Source organism: Pomacea canaliculata, linkage group LG12 (assembly GCF_003073045.1).
Source record: "Pomacea canaliculata isolate SZHN2017 linkage group LG12, ASM307304v1, whole genome shotgun sequence".
Classification (NCBI taxonomy): Eukaryota; Metazoa; Mollusca; class Gastropoda; order Architaenioglossa; family Ampullariidae; genus Pomacea; species Pomacea canaliculata.
The window spans coordinates 14,350,479-14,373,945 of record NC_037601.1 but is presented as its reverse complement, the minus strand read 5'-3'; the positions used below and the strand labels follow the sequence as shown (position 1 = coordinate 14,373,945).

Genomic DNA, 23,467 nt, shown 5'->3' with positions numbered 1-23,467 from the left:
ACCCTGTCATCGATGCCGCGCCAGACGACCTGACTCAGGGTCTCCAGCCCACGCAGCAGCCCCCACACCTCGTTGGCCCAAATATAGGCTGAGCCCTTCTTGACCACCAGATCATCTGCAATTCATGAAAAATAAAACAACAAACGCAGCTTAAAAGCGGTATTCTTGACAAAAAACTTCTCTTGTATAACATTATTCGTATGCGAAGTTACTTTCATCGAGGATCTTCCGGAGGTATTAACTGAATTAAACAAATAGATGTTTGTGCGGCACAGAACTAGCTGCCAGGTAGAGATCCCCAACACCCACAATACTTTATAGACCCTTGTGGAAACTATGCATCACTAGACCTCGTCAACGATAAAAGCCACATCAACATCACAATAAGTCATCCATTCAACAAAACAAATGATAACGATGAAACAAGTTACTCCTCCACTCATGGTCGTGCGTTGTAGTCCCTAAAAATCCCTGATTTACGTACTTTATATATAAAAATAAAAAAAATAAAAGCATTCTATAAATAGGATGGGAACTTAATTGCTTGTTTTATGTCTTTGAGGAACGATATCCTAATGACCTCATAAAGGTCGTCAAAAGATGCCTTCATGGTGTGTAACCGTCTCATGATAAAACAAGAAAAAAGGTTCGTAAAGTAAATAACATGACATTATCAACACATTAGTGTTGACACCTTCACATCAATTTTATGTTTTTATCTCTTTCCAGCACAGAGTTGTTGTTGCTGGGGGAAGGGAGGAGTGGTACTCACATGACTCGTCCGACTTGAGGTTTGGGAAGACCGTGCAGGGCCTGCGGACCTTTGATGGCGATCTTTTTGATGTTGGGTGCCGTGCGGTACAGCTGGGAGTTGTACTTGGGCTCAGGGGCCTCCAGGTGCGTGCCCTCCGCGTTCTGCAGGTTGTCGTACATGTCCTGCACGGCGTCTCCACGATACGCACCTTGTATCGCTTCAAGGCCTGCAGGGGGGCAATACACAACAAAAACGTTACTTCCCTCTCTGGGGAAGAGGTAGGGGAACAGGAGGGCGAAGGGAAGGGTTCACCGGAAGTACTCTATCAGGTCCTGTCGTAGATACACCATCAGAATCGGAAATATTCCCCCGATACACTTAAAATATCGAATACCAGGACGTACCACTTGATTTATTCTGGGACACTAACTACCAGGACCGTGCAGTACTACTCGAAGTATTATTTAGATACTGACTGACAAAACCGCAAAGTACCACCAATGTACTTAAACCGAAAGTTGTACCTGTCGTACGATGTCGTACCAGCAGGCGTGAAGCTATCATTGCACGTCTCTCCAGTCTTACTAACATTCAATGTTTGTATCTAAATTTGGCGGAGGAACGGGGAAAATGTGGAAGGGGTCGTGCCAAACACGGACTTGTATTACTGGACTGCTTTACAGAGGATTTTATTTTCAGTTAACTACTAGAACGAGGCTAAAGTACGAAGCTTCCGATTTCGGGAACGACATGACTACGTCAGGAAGATTAGCAACATTTGAATGATCAAGAGATATAACTAAAAAATCTAACCAAGAAGATATTTACAATTTCATTTTGGACTAAGCATACAGTTCACACAGAGGCTGATTTTTGTGTTTGCTGTGTGAATGAAGAGGTAACGTCCCACTGGTTACGTGCGGCGCGGTCCATGGCTTTGAAAGTGACCGAAGCGTTAGACAACACATTGCTAATCCAAAATACGAGGATATTTTAAAGTCGAATGAGGTCACTACTGTGGATTTCATTGTAGGAAGGTGCTAGAGGGGGCTGTTAAAAACCCGACAGCCGAACGAAAATCAACACATTTCAGTGCCAGAGTACTTATTTATCATTGTACTGCGCAATCATGCATTTGTGTGCACATGTGCATTCAGGCGTTCACGCAGGCACAATCGACAAAAGTATTGCTTTGAACAATGATTTGTTGATGTTATGCAACATATGTCAACGCAGCTGATGTGGAACGTACGGCGGGAAGGAAGCTATGAGACGAGGGAGAGAGAGAGAGAAAAGGTATAATAAACACAGGGAAAGGGGGAAACAAGAGGGTGCATCGAAAGGGAGGGTGAGCACATCAATTTTACCTGTTCCATAATGTCACAGGTTATGTTACCGGTGACTATAAAGGAAAATTTGGGGTCCAGAGTAAAGACTGTCTTCTCTTTCTTTGTGTAGTACTGCGGCAGCGGCCATGGTTCACCTGTCGTGGGGTGTGGAGCACGGCGCACCTGCAAAAAGGTAAGGACGTCCTCACATGACACATCACACAGGTGACATCAAGGACCTGGTAATCATTGTTTAATATGCAGACTCTGGAGTCTTCTTAAAGCCACAGTGCGCTGACAGACGAATTGCATATCACGGATTCATTACGCCAAATACGCGTGCTCGTGCGTGTGTGCGTGCTTGTAAGCAAATGTCTTCTGTGGAAAGAGGTAGTATAACATTACAATGATATTAATACCCTGCACTATTTGCCAAATTGTTAAAACATAATGACTAATCTAATTTTGAAAATAGACGAAAAAAGACAGTTACAGATGATAATGAAGATGACGATCAGGAAGAAGAAGAGGATGTGACAACGACGACAATAGCCAGACAGGACGTGCACGTTGGCAAAACCCGAGGGTGGATGATCACTAAATCATACCTTCATTTCCGCAGCTCCGTAGTTCTCGAAGGAGATGGAGAAGTCGTCCCAGTCCCAGTTGATCTGCAGGCCTCCTATGGTCCTCTGCGGCTGGTTCTGCGGGAAGACGTTGACCGGGGGGTTGTTCTGTTGGAAGACGTTGACCGGGGGGTTGTTCTGTTGGAAGACCGGATTGTTGTTTTGCTGGAAGACGTTAGCTGGATTGTTCTCCACACGGTTCACGCCTTCCCCTGCAACCACATTCTGGATAAGCCCCGGTACCTTGACCCTCGACTCAGCTTGCGCTGTCGCCATCGGTGCCACCTCCACCACGTGAGGCTGGACTTCCACAGGGTTGGCGGCGCCTTGCCCTGCCCGGTCCCCGTTCTTGATATTGCTGTCTACACCGAAAGCTCCGTGAGGAATATTGATGTTTTCTTGCTCTTGGGAGTTGGCACGGGATACGCCCGTTTGGTCGGCACAGGGTTCTTTAGCTCCTCTCCAGGTCCCTGCGGCTGCTGTTGCCCACTCTGGTTGACCTTTTCAACGTTGCCAAAGTTATTCTGCTGCTGCATCTGTTGCACTGGCTGCTGCTGTTGCTGCTGCTGCTGCATTCCCCAATGCTGCTGGTCTTGCCGCTGCTCAGCCTGCTCTTTCTGCTTCGCCACTTCTTCCTGCACTAGGCGTATCTCCTCCTTTCGCAGCTTCAAGGCTGCCTCCATGTTCTGAGAGTGACTTGCTGCACCCGCCATCCTCTCACCTGGCTGAGGAGGGGCAGGAGCAGGCGTCGTACCTGCTGGCTTCCAAGCCGGCTGCTGCAGATGCTGCTGTCCGATGTAATCCCTGCTTTTCTGGGGAAGCTTTTTGTTGTTGATGAGGCGGCTGAATTCTAGACTTAGCTCTGTTAGTGTCAAGTAAGACATCAACTTCCTGTCCCCTTCCTGCACATTAATAATTCATAATTAATAATACGTCAGGCTCCCGCTCGCTAAACATACTTCGTTAGGGTTTATACGGGTCTGATTACACTGAAAATAAGGACCTTCTAAGGATCTTTTATGGACATGGAAACATATTCTAAGGACCATTTGAGGATGTTTTCATATCGCGTATAAAGGGTAAACTGAACTAACTACAGGTTATTAGTCACTCATTTTATTTCACTTATTATAGATTTATAGATTTTTATCAGGGCTGAAGAACTAAGTATAAACTCTATGGTGTTTCTTATTCTTCCCATATTTTTCTGGTTTCGCGTGTGCTTTTAAACTAGCTTCATTCATGGAAGTAATAATCAAACATGCAGTACAAATTCCCCACTGTACTTTTGTCTGTTGTGTCTACGATATGCAGTTTTATCATCTTTTTTCTTTTAACCATCAATGTTGGAAACTGCACATATTCTTGCTAACAGAAGTCTTGAAAGAAACAGCTCCTAGCTCAATCATCAAACCCCATTTTATAATTAGCTGGATCCCGGGAACAAAAACAAAGTTTAAAATTTTTTTTAATCAAAATAATTATCTGCATCAATGAGAATATGCTAATACTGACTCAAATTCCAACAAACAAATCATGCACCCCATTAGTGTCTGTATAGCTGTCTCCTATAGCCCTGCTTTGTGTGTGTGTGTGTGAGGGGATATCACTTTCCTATCCCATTTCACACCCACACACACTTTTGTCAATGATCTACCGATGACTTTCCTGAACATTTCACAACAATGTCTCGAGTCCTTACCTGCAAGTGGGTTAGGCCCGCGCAGCCGCAAGTCGGCGGTGGTAGCCACCAGCAGGACGGCCAACAGCACCAACGTCAAAGTATTCCCAGTGAACGCCATAATAAAGCTGTCACTTCACCTACAACACACCCACACATATACAATATATACACACATACACTCCAGGCACGTACATTTACAAACACACACCCGACACAGGATATCACGCGTGCACGCAAACCTCGAAGGACATGAACGCCAATAAAGAAAAAAGTCAATCCTTTTCTTTACATATTCGTTATCATCAAGCAAAGTTTAAAGTAAGGATTTACATGAAATCATAGAAGCTCACTACCAAGCGCTCCTTAATCCCTGTGCCTGTACACTCGCCTATCATGTGTGCACCCTAAATCACCAGCTCCACCGGTTGTCAGCCAGCCCTGAGAAGCGAACCAGTCACGAATAATCGATAGATCAGCAGGCAGGGGGGTCCTCCTCCCTCAATCGACAGTTGAACAGCCTGCTGGGCACGGTGACCCGCCTCGACTAGCTAGCGACAGTTTTGTTTGTTTGGGTTTGTTTGTTTGGTTTCTTTTCTTTCTTTCTTTTTTTTTTCTCTCAAAAATAAGTCCTCTTTTGTTTGCTTCAATAACACGAAAAGAATAAACACCGCTCGTCGTCTGTCCCAAGCTACGTGTTTCGCACACTCGCTTCGGCGGAAAAATATTCTGGTCAAGCCTGCGGCGTGTGAGTGGAAGAAGATGAGGTATGCCTGTCTTAAAGTCGATAAATTGAGTTTAGGGGCCTCATCAGCTGCAGCTCAAAACAATACATCGTCGTCTACACGAGTCCAAGCGACGGTAAGTACTATCATGTACACCACCACCACACACACACTAGACCGGCAAGCAGGTAAACTCTTGCTAACGACCTACGCGACAGGGCAACAATACGTCATCACGTAGGTGGACGTAAGGTCAGGCTTTGGGAAAAGAGAGGGGAGGTGTGAGTGGGTTGGGGAGGTAATAGGTACCCTACCACGAGTGCGTACGAGCTGGTTTGAAATCAAATATTTACACCGACGGTTGCAGATCTGGTATAACCGCTCTTTCCGCAGTAAATGCTTTCAAAAATAGCGTGGCAAAAGGGAAGACTACTTAGTTTTCTCCAGTTAAAAATAAAACCTGGGGGAATTTAGGAAACCCAATTCACAAACCAAAGAAGGGGGGAGACTATCCTCACACGATGACCTCACTTTGAACTTTCGTACAGCAGCAACTCTGTTTTAAACTGGAGCTATTAAATATTCGTGTCATCGCGTCAATGAAAATCTACATTTTTTTAGTTTAAGGTTTATTAGTTCTTCCTTTCTCTTTTCACGTCTATGGATCCTAGCTGAAAGTCAACAATGTTTCTGTGTGTCCATCATAAGCGACACACCATCCATAGTGATGACGATGCTGTTATAAGGAGTACGAACTCACCCTCCGACAATAACACGCGGAACTCCTCACTGTAGCATCAACTCTAATATTTCTGGATAGGATGGATATTGAAGGTGTGACAGAGTTTAGAAGTGGCCGAATAAAACAGGAGACAGTGTGTGTGCAAAACAAAAACAAAATTAACAGTCATCTTTGCAATCACATCAAACTACAGGCGCAACGTCTACTTAAATACATGCATAACAACGCGTAAACATTTTCACGAAAACACTTTCAACGATCAAAATACGCATAACCGTAAAACTTGTCTTCGCTGTCTTATTTCGGAGAGAAAAAAAGTGGAAAGTAATAAAGTCAGCATGAATACAATTCTGCTTTGCTTTTAATGGCGATAATTTTTCTCCTAGTAGGTGGTGTGGAAAGTGAAAGAATGTTGTAATGGCTTTGAAATGTGATGGCCGCACGAACAAACAGAAGACAAAAAGTCGGCAATGACTGACCTGGACGGACTGACTCCACGAACGGTAGACACAAAGTGATGAGTATGTGAGACCAGGGATGCGAGCTAGCGATTGATGGCTGACAGGTTTCTCACACGTGCATTGGTTGTCAACGAACGACAGGGAGGCGATGAAACACGATGACGTGTCAAAAAAGAGACAGTTCAGGCGTCGGTGAACTTTTGTTTGCACTTTGGGAGTTTTCAATTTCCAAACTCCGTCACGAGCTTCTGGAAATTACTCTTTGCGTTTTCTATATTTGTCTTTTAGTAATCATCTTTCATCGTTATCAGTCGTGTTGTTTATCTTCCCATTCTTCATTTGTTGTAATGTCTCGTTCTTGTCTCAAGCGCTTAAATCGCGCGCCTGACGAGCGTATGTCATATAGATAACGCTATTATTATTATTAAAGCCACGTCAGCGCTTGTAATGTGTGTTTGCAATGCATGTGCATCGACGAACTGTGATGCAACAAACTACGTCACCTACGTGATGCTAAGGGATGCACGATAGCGCAGCGTTAAGTCACCTGCCACAGAGACTTCACAGAACTGTGAGTCACGGGTTCAGATTTCGTCTACGGCACGCGTACATCTCTGACTGTGACACAAGCGATGATTAGCTTATCGAGATAAGTGCAGACGTGCTGACGGCGAAAATAGTACTGCTGGCTGAGAGTGGGGTGGGAGAACGGAAATCGGTAGGAAATCTTTCTTCAAATAAATTCGACAGATCATAAACATATGGTGGAAAGGGAAATGGTTGAGCCAGTGTATTCCTCTTACTATCACTGATCTAACAACTAATGTACAGAGTACTATACAGCCTGTGTGCGCTGTAATTAAAGTATCGCCAAGCAGCCATGTTACAACATGGTGATTAACCAGCATGGAACATATACAGATTGATGCATACCTCCTAAGTTCTGAAATCAGAGTAGGTCAATAACTAAAGAAATAGTATGCAACTCTGACACTGGAAGCGACCACGGGATCCCAACTCGCATGCAGGACTGTTGATACATGATTCCCAAAGAAGTTGCATTCAGAGTTCTTGCTGTTCCCAAACCAAAATGAGGTTTACGACCTTTTATAAAAGCTACGTTTGAAAAAAAAAAGTCACCGATTTGTGAATAATGTAAATTTGAGGGACAAGCAACGAACGTCCATTACGGGATAGACAGGACACAGATGAGTACAGGACGGCGCAAAGACGTGTATGCTTCTCGTCGGGATGGAATGACTGACTTGGCATGGTCAACGCATGCGCATAAAAACAAGTTCATTACTGCCCTGTATAATGTCTGAACGATAAAACAAGCTGTGAACGACAATTTACATGCGCATGGCGATCAGGTTCCGCTGGCAGTGAAGAGACTAGACAATGTGCGATACCATAGGTAGGTAGGTGGATGCACTTTTCTGCCAACCGACTGAGCAGACAACCGAAGTGGAATCACAACCTCTGTCAACTTCAGAGCAAAAGGCCGTTACTTTTCTGTGAAACTGCAATAAAACCTTGTTTCGGACAGAAGTTGGACCTAGATCCCTCCTCCATGGATGCGATTTTCTCCCTCGTCTTTTTTCCCGGACCTACCTCCATCCCAGCTTTCAGCGATGGCCAGCTGCAGATGATTTATTGACTGCAAGCGAACTAACTGGCCATCTGTTGCATTCTCTCATCCAGCCGTGACCGATTTACCAAAAAAGAGATCGCCGGCTCTCGAGGCAGTAATTTATGATGGCAATCCATCAAAATGATATTTCCCACGTGTCACTGCCAACGGTAGGTCCTTCAACCATCGTCTTTCATCACATTGCAGGCATTCCACTGGCAATTCATTTGACAAAAAGGATTGTTTTTTTAGTAATAATAAAAAAAATTCAAATTACAGTTCATGTTTTGAAATAGGTGCGTTGAAACTACTTTAATAATGCTTTCTTTAACATACACACACACTTTTTTCTCGCCTCTCTCCCATCCTATAAAACATCTCAATGGCTTGGCACAACGATCACCCAAAGGCTTCCCATCCATCGCATACAGATGCCAGCGTCACACTTTTGATTTGCAAATACCAGCGAACGTTAGCAAACACGTTGCCCAGCTGTTTTCATCACTCGCAAGCGCACGTGGGCCGGTGACGTGAAAATCCCTCCTGGCGACAAGACAACGTCACGTAAACGTCACCTGGCGACACGCTCCTAATGTCTATTGCCGTTAACGTGTCACGCGGAAGCGGCTTTACGGCAGGCGCCACGTGACGGCAACAGGGCAAGGGGAGAGGGGCGCTCGACGTCATTTCCTCATGACGTAGTACGTGACGCCGGTAACGATTGGCCAGAGACTTCTCTTTCGTTCAACCAATCCTTTTTCTTCTTCCTCGACCACGTCAGGCCCCGCACGTGCAAAACGTGATTAATTTTATGCATGGTCACGATTAGCCTTTTGTAATGTCAACCAGCTAAGGTTCCTTTGGCGTTTGTTTCCCCTGCTCGTTCTGTTCCACACCCAAACATTAAAGGTAACCTAAACCACAGCAATTAGCTCATTCCAGCCTACAAGTGTGCAAATGAGTTTTGCTTCACTTTTTCTGATGACGACGCAGCAGCAGCAGCAGCAGCAGAGCAAGAATGGTGCAAATCTCTCAACTTTCGCAGCATTGGCGATTTCAATTTACTTATTAATCATACATTGTACAATTTAGCGTCATTTAAATTCTAATCACCAACAGATTAAAATTTTTAAAAATAAGAGCCATACAAGAAAAAATGTTCACTTTCTTTCTTTCCGTTTACCGTTTAATTGTTTATACATCGCAGAAAACTATTTGAAATACTCTCAATAACAAAGTGATTAATGGAAGGTGATTGTACACGTCATTATAGGGGCGAAAAAGCACTCAATTTTCTCAAGTTGACCTGTCTCTCTCATTTTTTATTTATTTATTTTTATTTATTTATTTTATTTTATTTTATTTTTTTTTGGTAAATGAAAGTCTCTCACCTGCTTGAAAAAGCAATTACCAGCGACAGCATTCACAGTGATAACCAATCCACCATGTTTTCCAGCACGATAAATCCTCCTCTGGTTGCGATCTGCTGACAGAAATAGCGAACGTACTGTTATATATATATTAGCGATGGTGAAATGCAGAATGTGTAGTGCTTGACGGAGCGGGGAAATAAAAGGCGACAGCTGTCTCCCTGGCAATATTCCTTAAAGCAGTGATCATATCTTTCGAGCTACGCTGACAGCTTGTTCTCAACGTACACTGAGATAACTATACAGCAATAACATTCCGACACTGATAATTAGCATAGCTAAACAAAAGCCAAGCATGCACAGGGAGAGGGAAAAAAAAGAAGAAAAAAGAAAATGAGAGACCCCAAAACAAAAACTCCAGCTTATGTTTGTTTGAGTGTGATCATCCAAAATACATCTAAAATGAAACGGACAACTCATCTGTAAAAATATAAATGCTTACTGTAATATCAAATTAACCTGAGTTTCAAATTATAAATAGGCATATAGCTATTTTTTAAAGATTTGCTTCTAATTAACAAAAAATGTATCTTAATTTGATATTTTGAGTCATAGAATGCATCATTTCACACCAATGAAGGATTCCAGATGTCTGTGGGCTTGTTTCCCGTTGAGTACTGCATCAGTTCCATCTGTCACAGGCTACGCTCTCTCACTATAATTTAGATCAAGGGTGGGCAATTAATTTTCCCAAGGGGCCGTATGAGAAATTGGGATGGTTTTAGAGGGTCTGACTAATATAGTTAACTCAGTTTTACCCAATACTGTATATACAGTATATATACTATCCCTTCGCCAGCGGGCGGGCCGGTCAGAGACAGGAGGCGGGCCGGCCTTTGCCCAGATCTGGTTTAGATAAACAGAAGTTTCAAGTGCAATCGGTTGCTTTATATCGATGTAGCGTCAAGCTCCAGTGACCAAACAACATTTCAAGTTTGTTTTTTTATTTCAACCATTATCTTCACAGCGCAAACAAGTGGGGAGTAGATTTCACATCTCCAGTGAACTGAAGCACAGCAAGATGAGAGTAGAGATAAGAGAAGCTGAAGGGAAGCTGCCAAAGGGCTTTTGTGTGCGTGGGTAGATCAGGTGACATCTCAAGCAAAGACGTGGACGGGAAGTTTGCACAAGAATCCGACGATGACGATGATAATGATTTATAAAATCTGCAGAACCTTCGTCATCTAAGAAACTCAGAACAAGACAGCATTTCCCTGTATCCGGGTGTCACGTAATGCTAATTGCACCCGCACTCACTCGTGATGCCCCACAGTCACGCGATTGGACGATAAAAAGTTTTAAAAAAATAGTAACATACACAAACAAACAAACAAACAAACAAACAAACAAAAATAAAAAAATAAAAAAAAAAAATAAATAAAAAGCAAGCTTGAGAGCAAAAACAGAAAACCAAACAAAACAAAAATCCTACATACGAATAGGAAAAAAAGACACACAAAACTGCACGCACGCACTACTGCGTGGAACAGCAGTGAAACCACTGATCAACTCATCAGGACAAACACCAGGTGGCAACTTACGTCAACACAGGAAAAAAACGGAAAAAGGAAAGAAGGAAAAGCCGGTAGAGAAGGCAAGGGATCTGATAACAATTTGTGATCTCCTGTTCTCTCTACAGCAGGTGCGGGGAACCTTTTTCCTTCCAGGGACCATTAAGATACTTATAACATTCCTTGCGGGCCATACACAATTATCTACGTAAACATTAACCTGCTATATTTAGCATTTATATGTTGTTTCACCAGAGTATTTTGCAGAGAGTACATCCCACGTGACTGACATTACAGTTCTCTCAGTCACCACAATTCGCCTTTTTCGCAATAAGCTGAGCGAAAAATATACTTGAAAAGAAAGCACAGCAAAACAACTGTTTGCAGTCTGTAAAATATATATTTATAATTAGAAAGTTCCTGAAGAGCTAATATATAATAACAAAACTTTTATTCCTAATGCGCAATTTTCTGTTTGTGGCTGAGCAGTAAATGTACATTAATATTAATAATAACAATAATCATCGTGACTATTTAGTGCACGCATACCTCCTCTTGATGGAAGAGTTCATGACATTTACTACGTGTCGACACACAAAGACACGCTTGCACATCCACAAATAAACTCATTAACCCAAACGAACTTTTACCAGCCATTATTTTTTCATTTGCTCCTTTTCAGTGAAATCCACGAAAGGGTAATGGACATTTGTAAGCCTGAACTTTCATTAAGGTACATAGAAATGTAAATGATCATTCTTTTAATTATTGTTCGAGGCAGCATGGTCGATGAATATTACACGTATCAAATAGAGTTCATCAATACGGTGGGTCATTACCTCTGGTTGACCGATCTACCTGTTCAGGGAGAGTAACTCGCGGGGTAAACGTGCTTTTTGAATACAAACCCAGGGAGTCAGGTACCTATTCAACAGCGGAATCGACTAGGGCATGGAGGCAGGGGAGTAGATGGAGATGGGGTTGCCGCGCCACACAGGTATCGAACCAGACAGCGCTGTAACCATTCAGCTATTCACTTCCCCCCGATAGTTAACGTTCAACTTGCCAACTTCGCGACGCCAGGCAGCCACATGATATACCAAGGTGCCTCCCTGACCTGACAAATGCGAGGACATGGAAGCCCCAGAGAATTTGGAATTTCGTCGGCAGAACATGGCCGAGTCCTGGTGGTGATGGCAAGGGTGGTGGAGGGGGATGGTGAAAACTGGTTTGTCGTAGTAGGAATGGAGTCGAGGGTTGGGGGGGAACTGGAAGCAATTTTTCACTGAGATTGCAAGTCGGAGAGGTCCCGTCACGCAGACTGATGAGCCTACGAAATGTATTGATTGTATTTATTTCCCGAGTCCACCGGCCATCTTACTTGGGGCTTCAACTCCACTCGCCAATCTTGCCCCTGAATGGCGTGAACGTGGAACGACCTGCCTCTGCAGTCTCCATCAACAAGTACACGCTCCGCTCCCAGGCAAGGGCGTGATGGGAGAAGTCCTACTCAGGTGCAGGGACATCTGATTTTCGAAAGATCACTCCGCCTCAGCGTCAGCTGACTTTCAAATGAAGGTCCTCCTTACTCCTCTTCCAACTCTCTGTCGTCTCCTTCAAAGCAGGAGTCGTTGTCGTCGTCGTTCCTATCCTTAGGAAGACCGTAGAGGCATCGCTAAAGGACTAGAGATTCGTGGTTGTGACATGTCATGATGAGCGTTCTAGAACGACTGATTCTTAGACATCCCTGCGCCACTAGAGACAAACTGGATGAAAGGTCTCATGAACAACGATGAGTTTGCGCATCCCCAGGAGGTGGATCACCTGATGGTGTAGTGATGCACTGACGACAGTCTCCAGAAAAAAATGTCTATGGCTAAGGGGATGGTCTTCCACAGGAAGAGGTCCTATGGAACCTCTTATCAGCGGAGAAGCCATAAAATTGGTATACCACATCAAGTTCCTGGGAACCACAACAGACCACAGTTGGGACAGCTGTCTCTCAAGAAGGTCCAGCAACAACTCCCTCTGTAGACCTAGGGTAGTTTATGCAAGGCGCATAAGATCCTAGTCGACAAGTCACACCCAGCCAATGGTTTATTTCCCCGCGTTCCCCCTAGGACCAAATACAACCTCCCGTCTGAGTAACATGGGAGAAGAGGTTTAGTGTTTTATGCCGACCCAGCAGCTCAGGCTACATCACGGCAAGCAGCCAACCCTGTAATTAGACGCCACCGTTCCGCCCTGCCTGAGTAACAGATTTTAAAGAAAAGGTACTGGCCTCTCTGAACTCAGCTGTAACACGAGTTAGGACTGAACGTTCAGTGTCTCCTTGCTCTCCGGATGCAGCGTGTGTGTGGTGCAAGTGTGGAGCGAGTATACTTCTAAAAGGCGTGTGTGTATCTTTCAGTATTTTCTGCGTGCAATTAGTAGTGAAACGGAAAATGTCACTTGATATATAAATTCTTATCTTGTCTTCTTTTCTTCTACGTATCAAAGTAGTTGCGGTTACTCTCTTAAACTTTATTATATTAACTTTGATTAATGTATTCAGCATTTCACGTACATTCTTGCCTTTTCAGCAGATGGGTTTCAGTCTTCTTTTTTTTTTTTTTTTGTATCGTGTAAGACATTGTGCCTATCTCAAATGCACCCTGATTTTTCTTTTTTCTGTAAGGAGTGGCCCCATCTTCGTCCCAACCCCCACTCCAAGCACTCATCCTTCCATCTGTGAATTCATCGCCTCTGATTACGCAAGGGATTTGAATGTGGGGTGCTTGGGGGGGATGTGTGCCAACACCCTTGCTCGGTCGGTAGAACTTCAAAACGTATACAGAATCTGCTTTTGGCAATCCCCTTCAATTTTTCCCCTTGGGCAAAAAAAAAAAATTAAAAAATTAGGCAGAACTGTTTTCTACAGGTGGCAGTCCGCCGAAAAACGGAGAATCACAAACCCTAGAATGTCCGTGACCAGCCAGTCGAGTGAAACCGCCGCGCAGACGACCAAAGACGGGTTGCTGTGAGATAACAACGTGTTAAATGGTCTGTATGTGTTATGCCACGTCATCAATATGACCTGACGACATGCGCTCTATCTTATTATTAAGACATATGTGTTGCGTCGGGTCACACAACGTGTCTGCCAAAATAATATGACAGACGTGTATCAACCTATGCATACCAGTTACGCCCACACAAACACACGTGTAACCAGTCAAAAACGGGTAGAAAGGATAACATTCGGGAGGAGTCTATGCTATATGGCTGACGGGGGGAAAAGGTTGGAACGGTTGCGTTCAGCCTAAGACAGATGGCGGGGAGATAAGTCTGCGATGGTTGGATGCTCGAGAAAGATATGCCTGTAGATGAAGGACAGGGTTACAGGCTGACATCGACGGAGGAGAAAGGAATGATGAGGGCTGGGGAGGGTAGGGTTACATGAACTCTACGAAAAGATAAAAAATACTCCTGCTGATCATGGTTCCCCGCCGGGATGCAAAATGATGCGGGTGAAAAGAACGCTGTACACTTCGTAGTGCCGAACATTAAAACACGTATACTCAAGCTCTGTTGGAGAATTGCAGCTGTGCACAATTGAAAACATGCGCAGTACTAAGTAACCATTATAGAACAGATTTCCCCTGGATATACCCCCCTCCCACACACACCGATTGATTGAATTTGTTCCATGGACAGAGAACTGAAGAGACAATGATAAAACAAATAACGACATTCTACAATAACTGATCAGGGAAGGTATTTATATTTAGATATACAAAGTGCGTGTGTGTATATATATATAGCCAAATATTGAAATCAATCTGTACCAAAAGACTTTCTGGTTTTAAATGCATATAATAGATATAATGACAAGTTCTTTACAAGACTTTTGTTTGTTGACGCTAACAGCATACAAAGTTTAAATAAGTTGAACAGTATATAATTATATATACAAAGTGAACGATATACATATATGAAATACCACAACACCAAGCAATGTTAACAGCATCTGCAAGCCGATATTATTACATGACATCTGTCATCAAGGATTCATCAGGCCAGTGGGACGTGGAGCCGCCAGCAGGTCGAGGGGCCGACCCTCCACTACCGACACGGCAGGACCGGTCGATCAACTCACCGCCCGCTGTTGTATGAAGTGAGCCTCCTGCACGTTGCCTGACTGCAATTTAAACTCCTACGTACCACGTTCCTCCCTTACGGATTGAGGACGGGAAAGGAAAGAAGAGGACAAGAGTGGACGTAAGCATGGACAGGGGGTTGGTGACGCAGACTCCCCAGCGCACTGCACAGACCTTGTGCAGCCAGGCAGACCGGACAGACTAGCTCCAACGTCGCTTGTTTGGCTGGCGACCGCCACTGCATTGGGAGGGGAATGCGGGGTGGGGTATGGGGTTGGGGGAGGGGCATCTGTTAGTTTGACGACCGAGGTGCTTCCTAAGAGACGTGGGAGGAGAGAACAAGATCAGGGTCAATGAAAAACGTGCAGGTCGTTGATACCCACACAAGCGGTGGTATCATCACAAAAGCGCCGAACCTTTTATTATTATTATTTCTATGTTCCTCCCCGACCCTTTTCCCTTGAAACTCAAACATGTTTGAAACGTTGCAGTCTGTTTTCTGGGAGAGTGGTAACTACAAGCAAGAGCGTGTTACGAACCGGGCACCACCCGATCACCCAACCCCCAGTCAAGCAGATCAGACTCGAACAGACACACCGCAGGCACGACCACGGTCCCACCCCTATAATAATTCTACAGGTTTGATATTTACAGCTCACTATTCATTCCTATGTTTCATATTATTCCATACTCCCTCCACACTGCATGGCTCGTAGCAATACTTCAGCCAATGTTGATCATAAACCCATGTATAAAGACGCGAATAATGAAAGACCGAACTTCAAAGCATGACGGATGAGAACATGCATTCAGTTGGCACTATCTTGCGTTAGCACTCTCGGAGAATGCTATTAAATCCAAGGAGAAAAAAAAAATTAGTGGTTGCAGACAAGCTGGTAAGAATGTAATCAGGTAGAATAAAAATAATTTTAAAATAACCTGCTGCAGAGCTGGCTAGTTCTCTCAGGAACCACAACTGTGACTGATAATGCATTTGTTAACAAGAAAGCACTCCCCCTCCCGCGCTATAATATCCATTCACACCAGCGCCCCCTCCAACCCACCCCTATATCGTTATAACCAGAGCTCACGAACTTGTCTTTCTCTAGACATCCATCTTAAATACGTCTCTAGGATGGTTACCGGTCGATTCGACCACGACCCTTGGTCAATTCGTCCACAGCCCAGACTCGATTGAACCACAGTCCTGAATCGATTCGACCAAGTTCAAAAGCTACTATTCAGAGTATTGACATTTGTGTTCGTTCTCTGTAAACAAAAATATAATTGTTTTTCAATGCAAATTAGTAACGTGACAGATGTACGTCAGCCGCTATTGTTATGAAATGAAAAATGAATACTGTTGATGTGGCACATGGATGCTTCTGTATGGGCAAGGATAAAAAAAAAATAGTCATTGCTTAGTTTAATTTATGCAGTAGCAAATCAGTCGACGTGGCAGACGGTACTGCTCAAATCAAAATTTACTTATTTCGTGACCAAATTTTTATTCTATATATGATGACCTGGTCGAATCGACTATAGGCAGTGGTCGAATTGACTTAATGCAGTGGTCGAATCGACCTGTTCCAAGGTGGACTTTGTAAATGGGAGGGGCGAGAGGAATCTGCTGGTCTGGCACGGAAGTCTGCGAGAGAAAGCTAAAGCCGCTCACAGCAGGCGCTCATCAGGCCCCACGGAAACACATCACACCGCCAGCCAGTGTGACAGATGAGGCAGGGGCTGCAAGGCTTTAAAAAGGGATCTTAAGCCTAAAGTGCAGGAGGACGGCATGTCGTGACTTGGAAGGTTTCAGAAGATTTCCAGCAAAGCGAGGCAAAAGGTCAAAGATGGCTACTAAATTTTCTTTTCATTTACAGTCTAAGCCGTTCTGTCTCTAACCTTCGTCCCCCACATAAACATGCACGAAAAGAGAGAGAGAGAAAAAAAAAACCCAAACCCCGAACAAAAACGTATTTCAGTGGCGGTATTCGCCATAAAGTTGAAGGTGTGAGAGGAGAGACAGAGAGAGTGTTGTTTATGTTTTATGTCCAGACAGCAGCTACCAATTTATCACGCCGAGCTATCCCCTCATTACCCCTGGGAATATGTACCTAATCCAGGCGTCCAGAGAGAACTGAAGAGTGCTGGGGGGCAAAATCTGAACCCACTGAACCAGTCACCCAGCTGGTGACAAGCACAAGAGTGTGTGAGAGTGTGTGTGTGTGAGAGAGAGAGTGTGTGTGTGTGACTGTGTGTGTGAGAGAGATTGACATACTTCTGGCATACCTCCCATCTTAAAAGTTACCTTGTCGTTATGACATGAAAGAGATTCAAGCACATTATAAGCAAAGTAAAGCAGCACATAAAAGCCAACATACAAGAATGAACATAGTCATTATTTTCTAATAAGAGAATACATCAATGGCCGCCAGGCACAAAAGAATTGTGCATAATCATCGTGCGTTTATGCTCACATACGGGTCAAAGTTCAACTCACAAGACTACAAACATTTAAGCGCATGCAGAACCACGCATAACACTCCCATGTTAACATATTATTACACCCGTAATACCCTCCATTAATGCACAATCTTGCGCAGTCATTTCTCAGCAAGACAGAAAGACAGACCTCAACCACGGAAAAGAAAAGTTATTTTCACTCGCTCTGACCACCATCTTTTAAGGCGAAAATAAAGATAAAACTGATGGGCCTTTAATGCATAGATCGTTCTTGTGGAGTGGTACGTGTACATGGTTGTGATACTTCACAATTTCAGTCTATATTAAAACGCCCTGGCAAACAATTCCTCCCTCCACCCGACACATGCACACACGCAAAAACACTCATTATCTTCAAGGTGTAAACTCGTGCGATGTTACCCGTAAAATCACCGGGTGCAGTCGGACATTGTACTTGCAGACCTTGCAGAATGATGGACAGCCCGTTTTGTACTCGAAAGAGATGGCCGGGCTCTCCCCTTACCTCAATCACACACATAACAATTCCTCTCCCCCTCCGGGTGTAGCCGGCGTCGCACACTCGCCAAGGACGCATTACTGCATACCCGGATAGAGCGAAAACAGGAGGTACTCGTATATAAGCCTCAGAAAGAAAAAAAAAAAACCCATTATGATAGCATGACAAACCTATACCTCTCCATCCACTCTCTCTCTCTCTCACACATATACGAGAGCGAGAGAGATAATATTCTGATAGCGTGCAATAAGATTACTTTTTAATGTCTACTACACTACCACGTGGCAAACATTTGTCTCCAGACACCAAATTTACTATGCTCTCAAAACCTGAGGAGGGCAAGGCTTCGATTCCATTGAACCGCATGTCACGCAACCGCAAAGCGACGCGAGAATTACACCCGTTGGGGTAAAACCTCGCCATAAATTCTACATTTACTGTCTTGCAGGAACCACTCAACTGTCGTTTTCTTTTAAAAAAAAACAACAAATAACAAGTACTCGGGTGTCTGTGCTGGACGATCGGGTGCTTTCACTGACGCGTGAGCTCAAACAACAAGTCGGCCCACTGGTGACGTCTGTTCTTCGGCGACGTCCACCAGGCCACCCCGGGTAGCAATACAGCGAAATTCAATGTTTGCTATGAATGCTGGCTTCAATTACTGGGTCATGCCTTTTAAGGCTTAAGCTTTTCTGACGATACATGCCCAGGTGAAAAGAGTGCCAGACCACATCAAGTGTTTGGTTGAGAACTTCAGATCTCTGTACTCTCTCGCCCCTCCGTGTGCGTACATAATACGTGCGCGCGCATATCCACTTGCGGGTAAAAGCTCGGGTACTTTCTTCTCGCGTGTAGGTGGTTCACAACAACCTCTTACATTCTCTCAGTCTGTCGTCGAATGTCTACAGACATCGAATCTCATTAAAAGTGAAATTCAGCTCGAGCCACACTACTTAAGCGAGATAAATATACTGTACCCTTTCCCAAATAATGTCAACGAACCGACTGACTGACAGACCTGTGAATGCCCTGATGATGGAGAAGGCGGACAATCAACAGTAGTTTATTGTCGTCGTCAGAAAATGGCGGTGCAGGAACTAACAAACAAAGTGTTCTGTTTTGGTGGGAGTGTAGTGGAGGATACAAATAAGTACGTCCATTTACGTCCAAGAAGACGAAAGTTTGGAAAGTTACTCCTAATGGTTAACACGAAAATGAAGCACGGTGGGAGTGGCAGTTAGAAGACAACACGTGATCAATTAATAGTTTCCTCTTCTCTTTTCAGTTAATTTTTCTGCATAGCTTTGTCTTACTAACACATTGGGTATTGAGTGGGTTGGTGGTTGGGTGGGGACATGAAGAAATGAACAGACGTTCGTTTTATTTCTTTATTTTTTTCTTGCCCGCTCTGTAGCTAACGAAATGCAGGGTTAGATAATGAGTGAATAAATTCAGGAAGTGAGATAAGATTGATCTCTTGAGCCTGCAAGCTGCCTCGTGGGGTCATTTCAGGGTTGGAGGAACGGAGATAAAGGAAAATGCAAATTACCCTGTACATTCTAATCCAAAACGAAACTTCCTAAATCTGTTCACATAGTTCACTGACTGACTCATACGCATGCAAAGAAAGAATGACTGAATAGTAGTGACAATTTTTTATGTACGGGTAGGATAAGAAGAATATGCGCTTTTACTTCAAAAAGCATGGATGGAAAAGTAGGCTAAACTGTTAGACTACTGCAATAACAAACAGTCCACAGGTTGTTCTCACCTGAGGTTTAAAAAAAAGCTGTGGCATCGTTATAAAATATATCATTATGGCTTGTTCCCCTCCTTTCACCTTTCCACATTCAGCATTCCCCTCTTTACAGCTCTAGACATCGCAATGAAGTCATGTGCAGCAGCTCACTCAGACCTTCACGGTCGGTGGGTCTCACCTGTCCCCGCCGAGGTTTCAAAGGCTAATACAGTTTGGGAAAGAAATCATAAAAAAAGAGCCTGCTTGATGATGGAAAAGACCTTTCTCGTATTGGAGTCGGCCTAGTCGCCGTCTTTTTCTTATCTTTTCAAACACTGCTCTCTTTTTTTTGCATTTGAACAAAACGAAGTCCTTTTAGGACGAACAACCTGAAAGGTGAGCGTGGTCATAATAGAAGAGGGAAAGTGAGTCAGAGACGACAGCGCCACCTACCCCCACGCATACCATATCTACGTCCTGCCTACATACCGCCAGGGTAGCAACGCATGCACTTTTATTATTTTGAACTTGAACTTCGTCACAGTTAGTGATCCTTTATCAACGTCGTCATTCGTAACACACCGTACCACCAGGGGTTCGAGGAGTGGCCGCTGTTTGGAATCGGAACTTGTTGTACAGAGTATACACGCGTTAAAAGTACACAAACACACACACATGCATGCCATATACAGACACACAGACGCATGAACACATGTCGAGACATCCTCAAAAGAAGAAAGACCGAGAATGAATGCCGAGAAAGACATGCTGCTAACGGTAAAGACAAAAAAGGAGAAGAGAAGAGGCGTGAAAATGAATAACACCTGGGAGTCGCATTACATGTGCAGCGACAAGTGTCACCTTTCGTAACAACCGACCTTGACAGCTCGACATCATTAGACAAAGCACGTGACATACAAAATAATTAAATCATCGCAGGGAGGAGCTGTGGGAAATGAGAAAGTACACCTCAGTAGGGGCAGGTCGCTCTTGCTCAACATGTGTCGGATGTCGGCAGAGGGAGTTGATGTTTTATGGAGAGGAGGAATGGATGAACAAAATACCTCATGTAGAAGTTAACAGCTTGTGGGGGTTTCGAAATTCCATACGCAACCTTTCATGTTTCGCATCTGGACTTCCTATGTTAACAAACAAAAAGCGACAGGGAAGGGCAGGTAAGGGCTTGCGGAAAATTCTTGTCTCTAAGAAAGTACACCAGTACGCTCGGTAATGCTACTAAGGTAGTACGCATAGCTGTCTGCATGACGACAGGAAAAAAAGAAAGAACGCACCTTAATTCAGTCCAAGGTCGTCAGATTTCTGTCAAGGCCACGGTTAGAAAGTGTGAAGCAACCGGTTGCCATGTGCCCCTCGGCATCAGTTCTGCTCGTCAAACAGGACACCAGTCTGTTTGGACACAAACTATCCAGGGAGCGTATACTGCATGGTAATCCAGTGCAGACGGTAGCCACAAAGCCCGGGGAGTCGAGTGTCGCCGACACACCAACCGAAGATGTGGAGGTAACAACGTGCAGGGGGGAGAGCAGATCTGCAACCAGGCTCCCTCCCATGCAACACACTTGTCGCGCCTGTCCAGCCTCACCAACGCGATGCCCGGTGCCGAATGGCTGACGCCCGCGAGATGCACTTTAACAGCGTGAAGCCCCTAAGTACATCCAACACTTGTGAAAATTATTTTCTCCTGGTCTAATTTTCTTCCTTGTGCATTCATTCAACGAATCAGTAACGAAGAGCAACAGCAAGGAAAAAAAAGGAACATTTATTTTTAAAGCAACACACCTCTCGACCCAGTGCTAAAACGTGCTAGGGGGCCCCCTTATATAGCAACTTCGACTGATGTTAGTGTTCGTGTACTTACCCTCGTAATCGGGTTTTCACCTTTTCCTTCCTTTGACGCGAGCGGGGGACGGATTTCGTCTCGTTCGACAACCCTCCAGCCCGATCACAAGGCGCGAGCTGGGTAACACCACACGTCCCGAGAACGAGAGAAGAATGCCACTAAATCCGTCGCTCCAATATACGATAAAGTGTTGCATGCAAACCAAACTCAAAGAGCTTCTTTGAAATGGTCGGCGACAATATTCTTCAGTAATCCCCTTCTCGGGACGCAGTCCCCAAATGACGTCACACATTTCTTTTCTTCTCTTTTTTTCTTATGTGCGAAGCTTGCGACCTGTGTGCGGCAAGTCGCGGAACTATACAGTCGGTAAGGGTATCACAGTCGGATGACTAACTAGTAATTGGGGAAACGAAAATGCAGGGAGCTGACGACAAGCTTCGGGTTACGCGAACATCTCGCGGCCAACTCGCGTTCCCAGGGAAGACTCGGGATTTGCTGTCAGTGCGTGTCGCCAGCAGATGACGGTAACGCGTGTTGAACATCTGATAACCACCAACCTTTGCGCGGCAATGTCGCACAGCGACTGATAGGCCAAGCCCTGCTCGTCAACTCGTCGTACTGTCATCGACGATAAGTTGTATGAAACATAGAAAAGAGAGTAAACCTGGTATGGACAAACAGTATCGAGCGGTAGCTGTGTGTGTGTGGAGAGAGGAGAGAGGAGAAGAGGAGAAGGTTGAGGGGTACAATGTCTTCCGTAACCCGAGACTTTAAAGGACTAGTGAGGTGAAGTGCAAATGTGTTTCTAATGATTGGATAAAGCCCGCTGCAAGTTACCGAATTCCTCACATCAGGCGCTGTCATTGTACTACCTAAGCCTTGCCTCCTGCATCTCATTAGGCTGAAATGCGTCGCCACGTGAATGCTGCTTTCCTCTCATGGGTATTGAAGAACAGCGCCTAACAGCTCCTTTTCATGAAAAATACATCGCCTGTAAAGGACCAGTGGGGCGCAAAAATTGTAAAGCGCAGTGTAAGACGCTACTTTCTTACCTCTGATACCATTATCCAGATACAAGCCTGCAAACATCGCCATGCACAAAATGATAACGTCACGTGTGTACACATGTATCTCCAGTTAAACAATCCTCTTAGCTCTCCCACTGAGGACTTTACAACGATAAAGTTTCTGTGTACAGTCTAGACGTCTGCATTTTTTTTAACCTCTTTCTGTGCATGGTTGTAGGCATGTATCTAGAGTGTCATGTATCTAGATAACAGGAGTGTCTATCTGTATGTGGGGAATAGAAGCTTGCACTGCGCAGAAACAGATGTCGCCGAGTAGTCCTTTAAAAAGCGATCTACTTTTTATGCAAAGGACTTATTGGGAGCTGCTATTAACCTACAAAGGGTAAATCGATATCCTTCTTTACAGGTGACGAACAGGGAAACTAATTTTCTGTAGGAAAACTAAAACATATGAAAATGCAAATGCCCGATCAACATTGTACCCGCATGAAAACAGGTGGCCAGATGGAAGATGATAGTACACGAGGCTGACTGTCAAGCAGGGCCGCCGAGAGCCAGCTCGGGCCCCGGGACAGACGACCTCTCCGGGCCCCTTGTACTTGTAATCATAAATTATTTTCCCAGTATATAATGTATGTTTACAATTCGAATCTCAATATCTACACTCAAACTCAACTAATGCTTGGGTGTTCTGTCCTTAGACCTTTCTTTAAAAGAAAAAGAAAAGGAGAAGAAGAAAAAAAAATCACTGACCAAGGCCGGGCCCCCTTGACAGCCGCGGGCCCGGGTACACCAACCCCCTGTCCCCCCTCTCGTCAGGCCTGCTGTCA

The 23,467-nt window shown here is 44.5% G+C and overlaps 1 protein-coding gene across 1 annotated transcript in view; it reads right to left on the bottom strand.

The window, feature by feature from the left end:
- LOC112576421 (beta-hexosaminidase subunit alpha-like) overlaps nt 1–23,467 on the bottom strand; it is a 55,862-nt gene that overhangs the window by 16,994 nt on the left and 15,401 nt on the right. The window contains 8 exon segments of the mRNA XM_025258799.1: nt 3–115; nt 773–824; nt 826–950; nt 953–980; nt 2,122–2,265; nt 2,691–3,610; nt 4,411–4,529; nt 9,342–9,433. Coding sequence (XP_025114584.1) covers nt 3–115; nt 773–824; nt 826–950; nt 953–980; nt 2,122–2,265; nt 2,691–2,984 — 756 coding nt within the window. The 5' untranslated portion in view covers nt 2,985–3,610; nt 4,411–4,529; nt 9,342–9,433.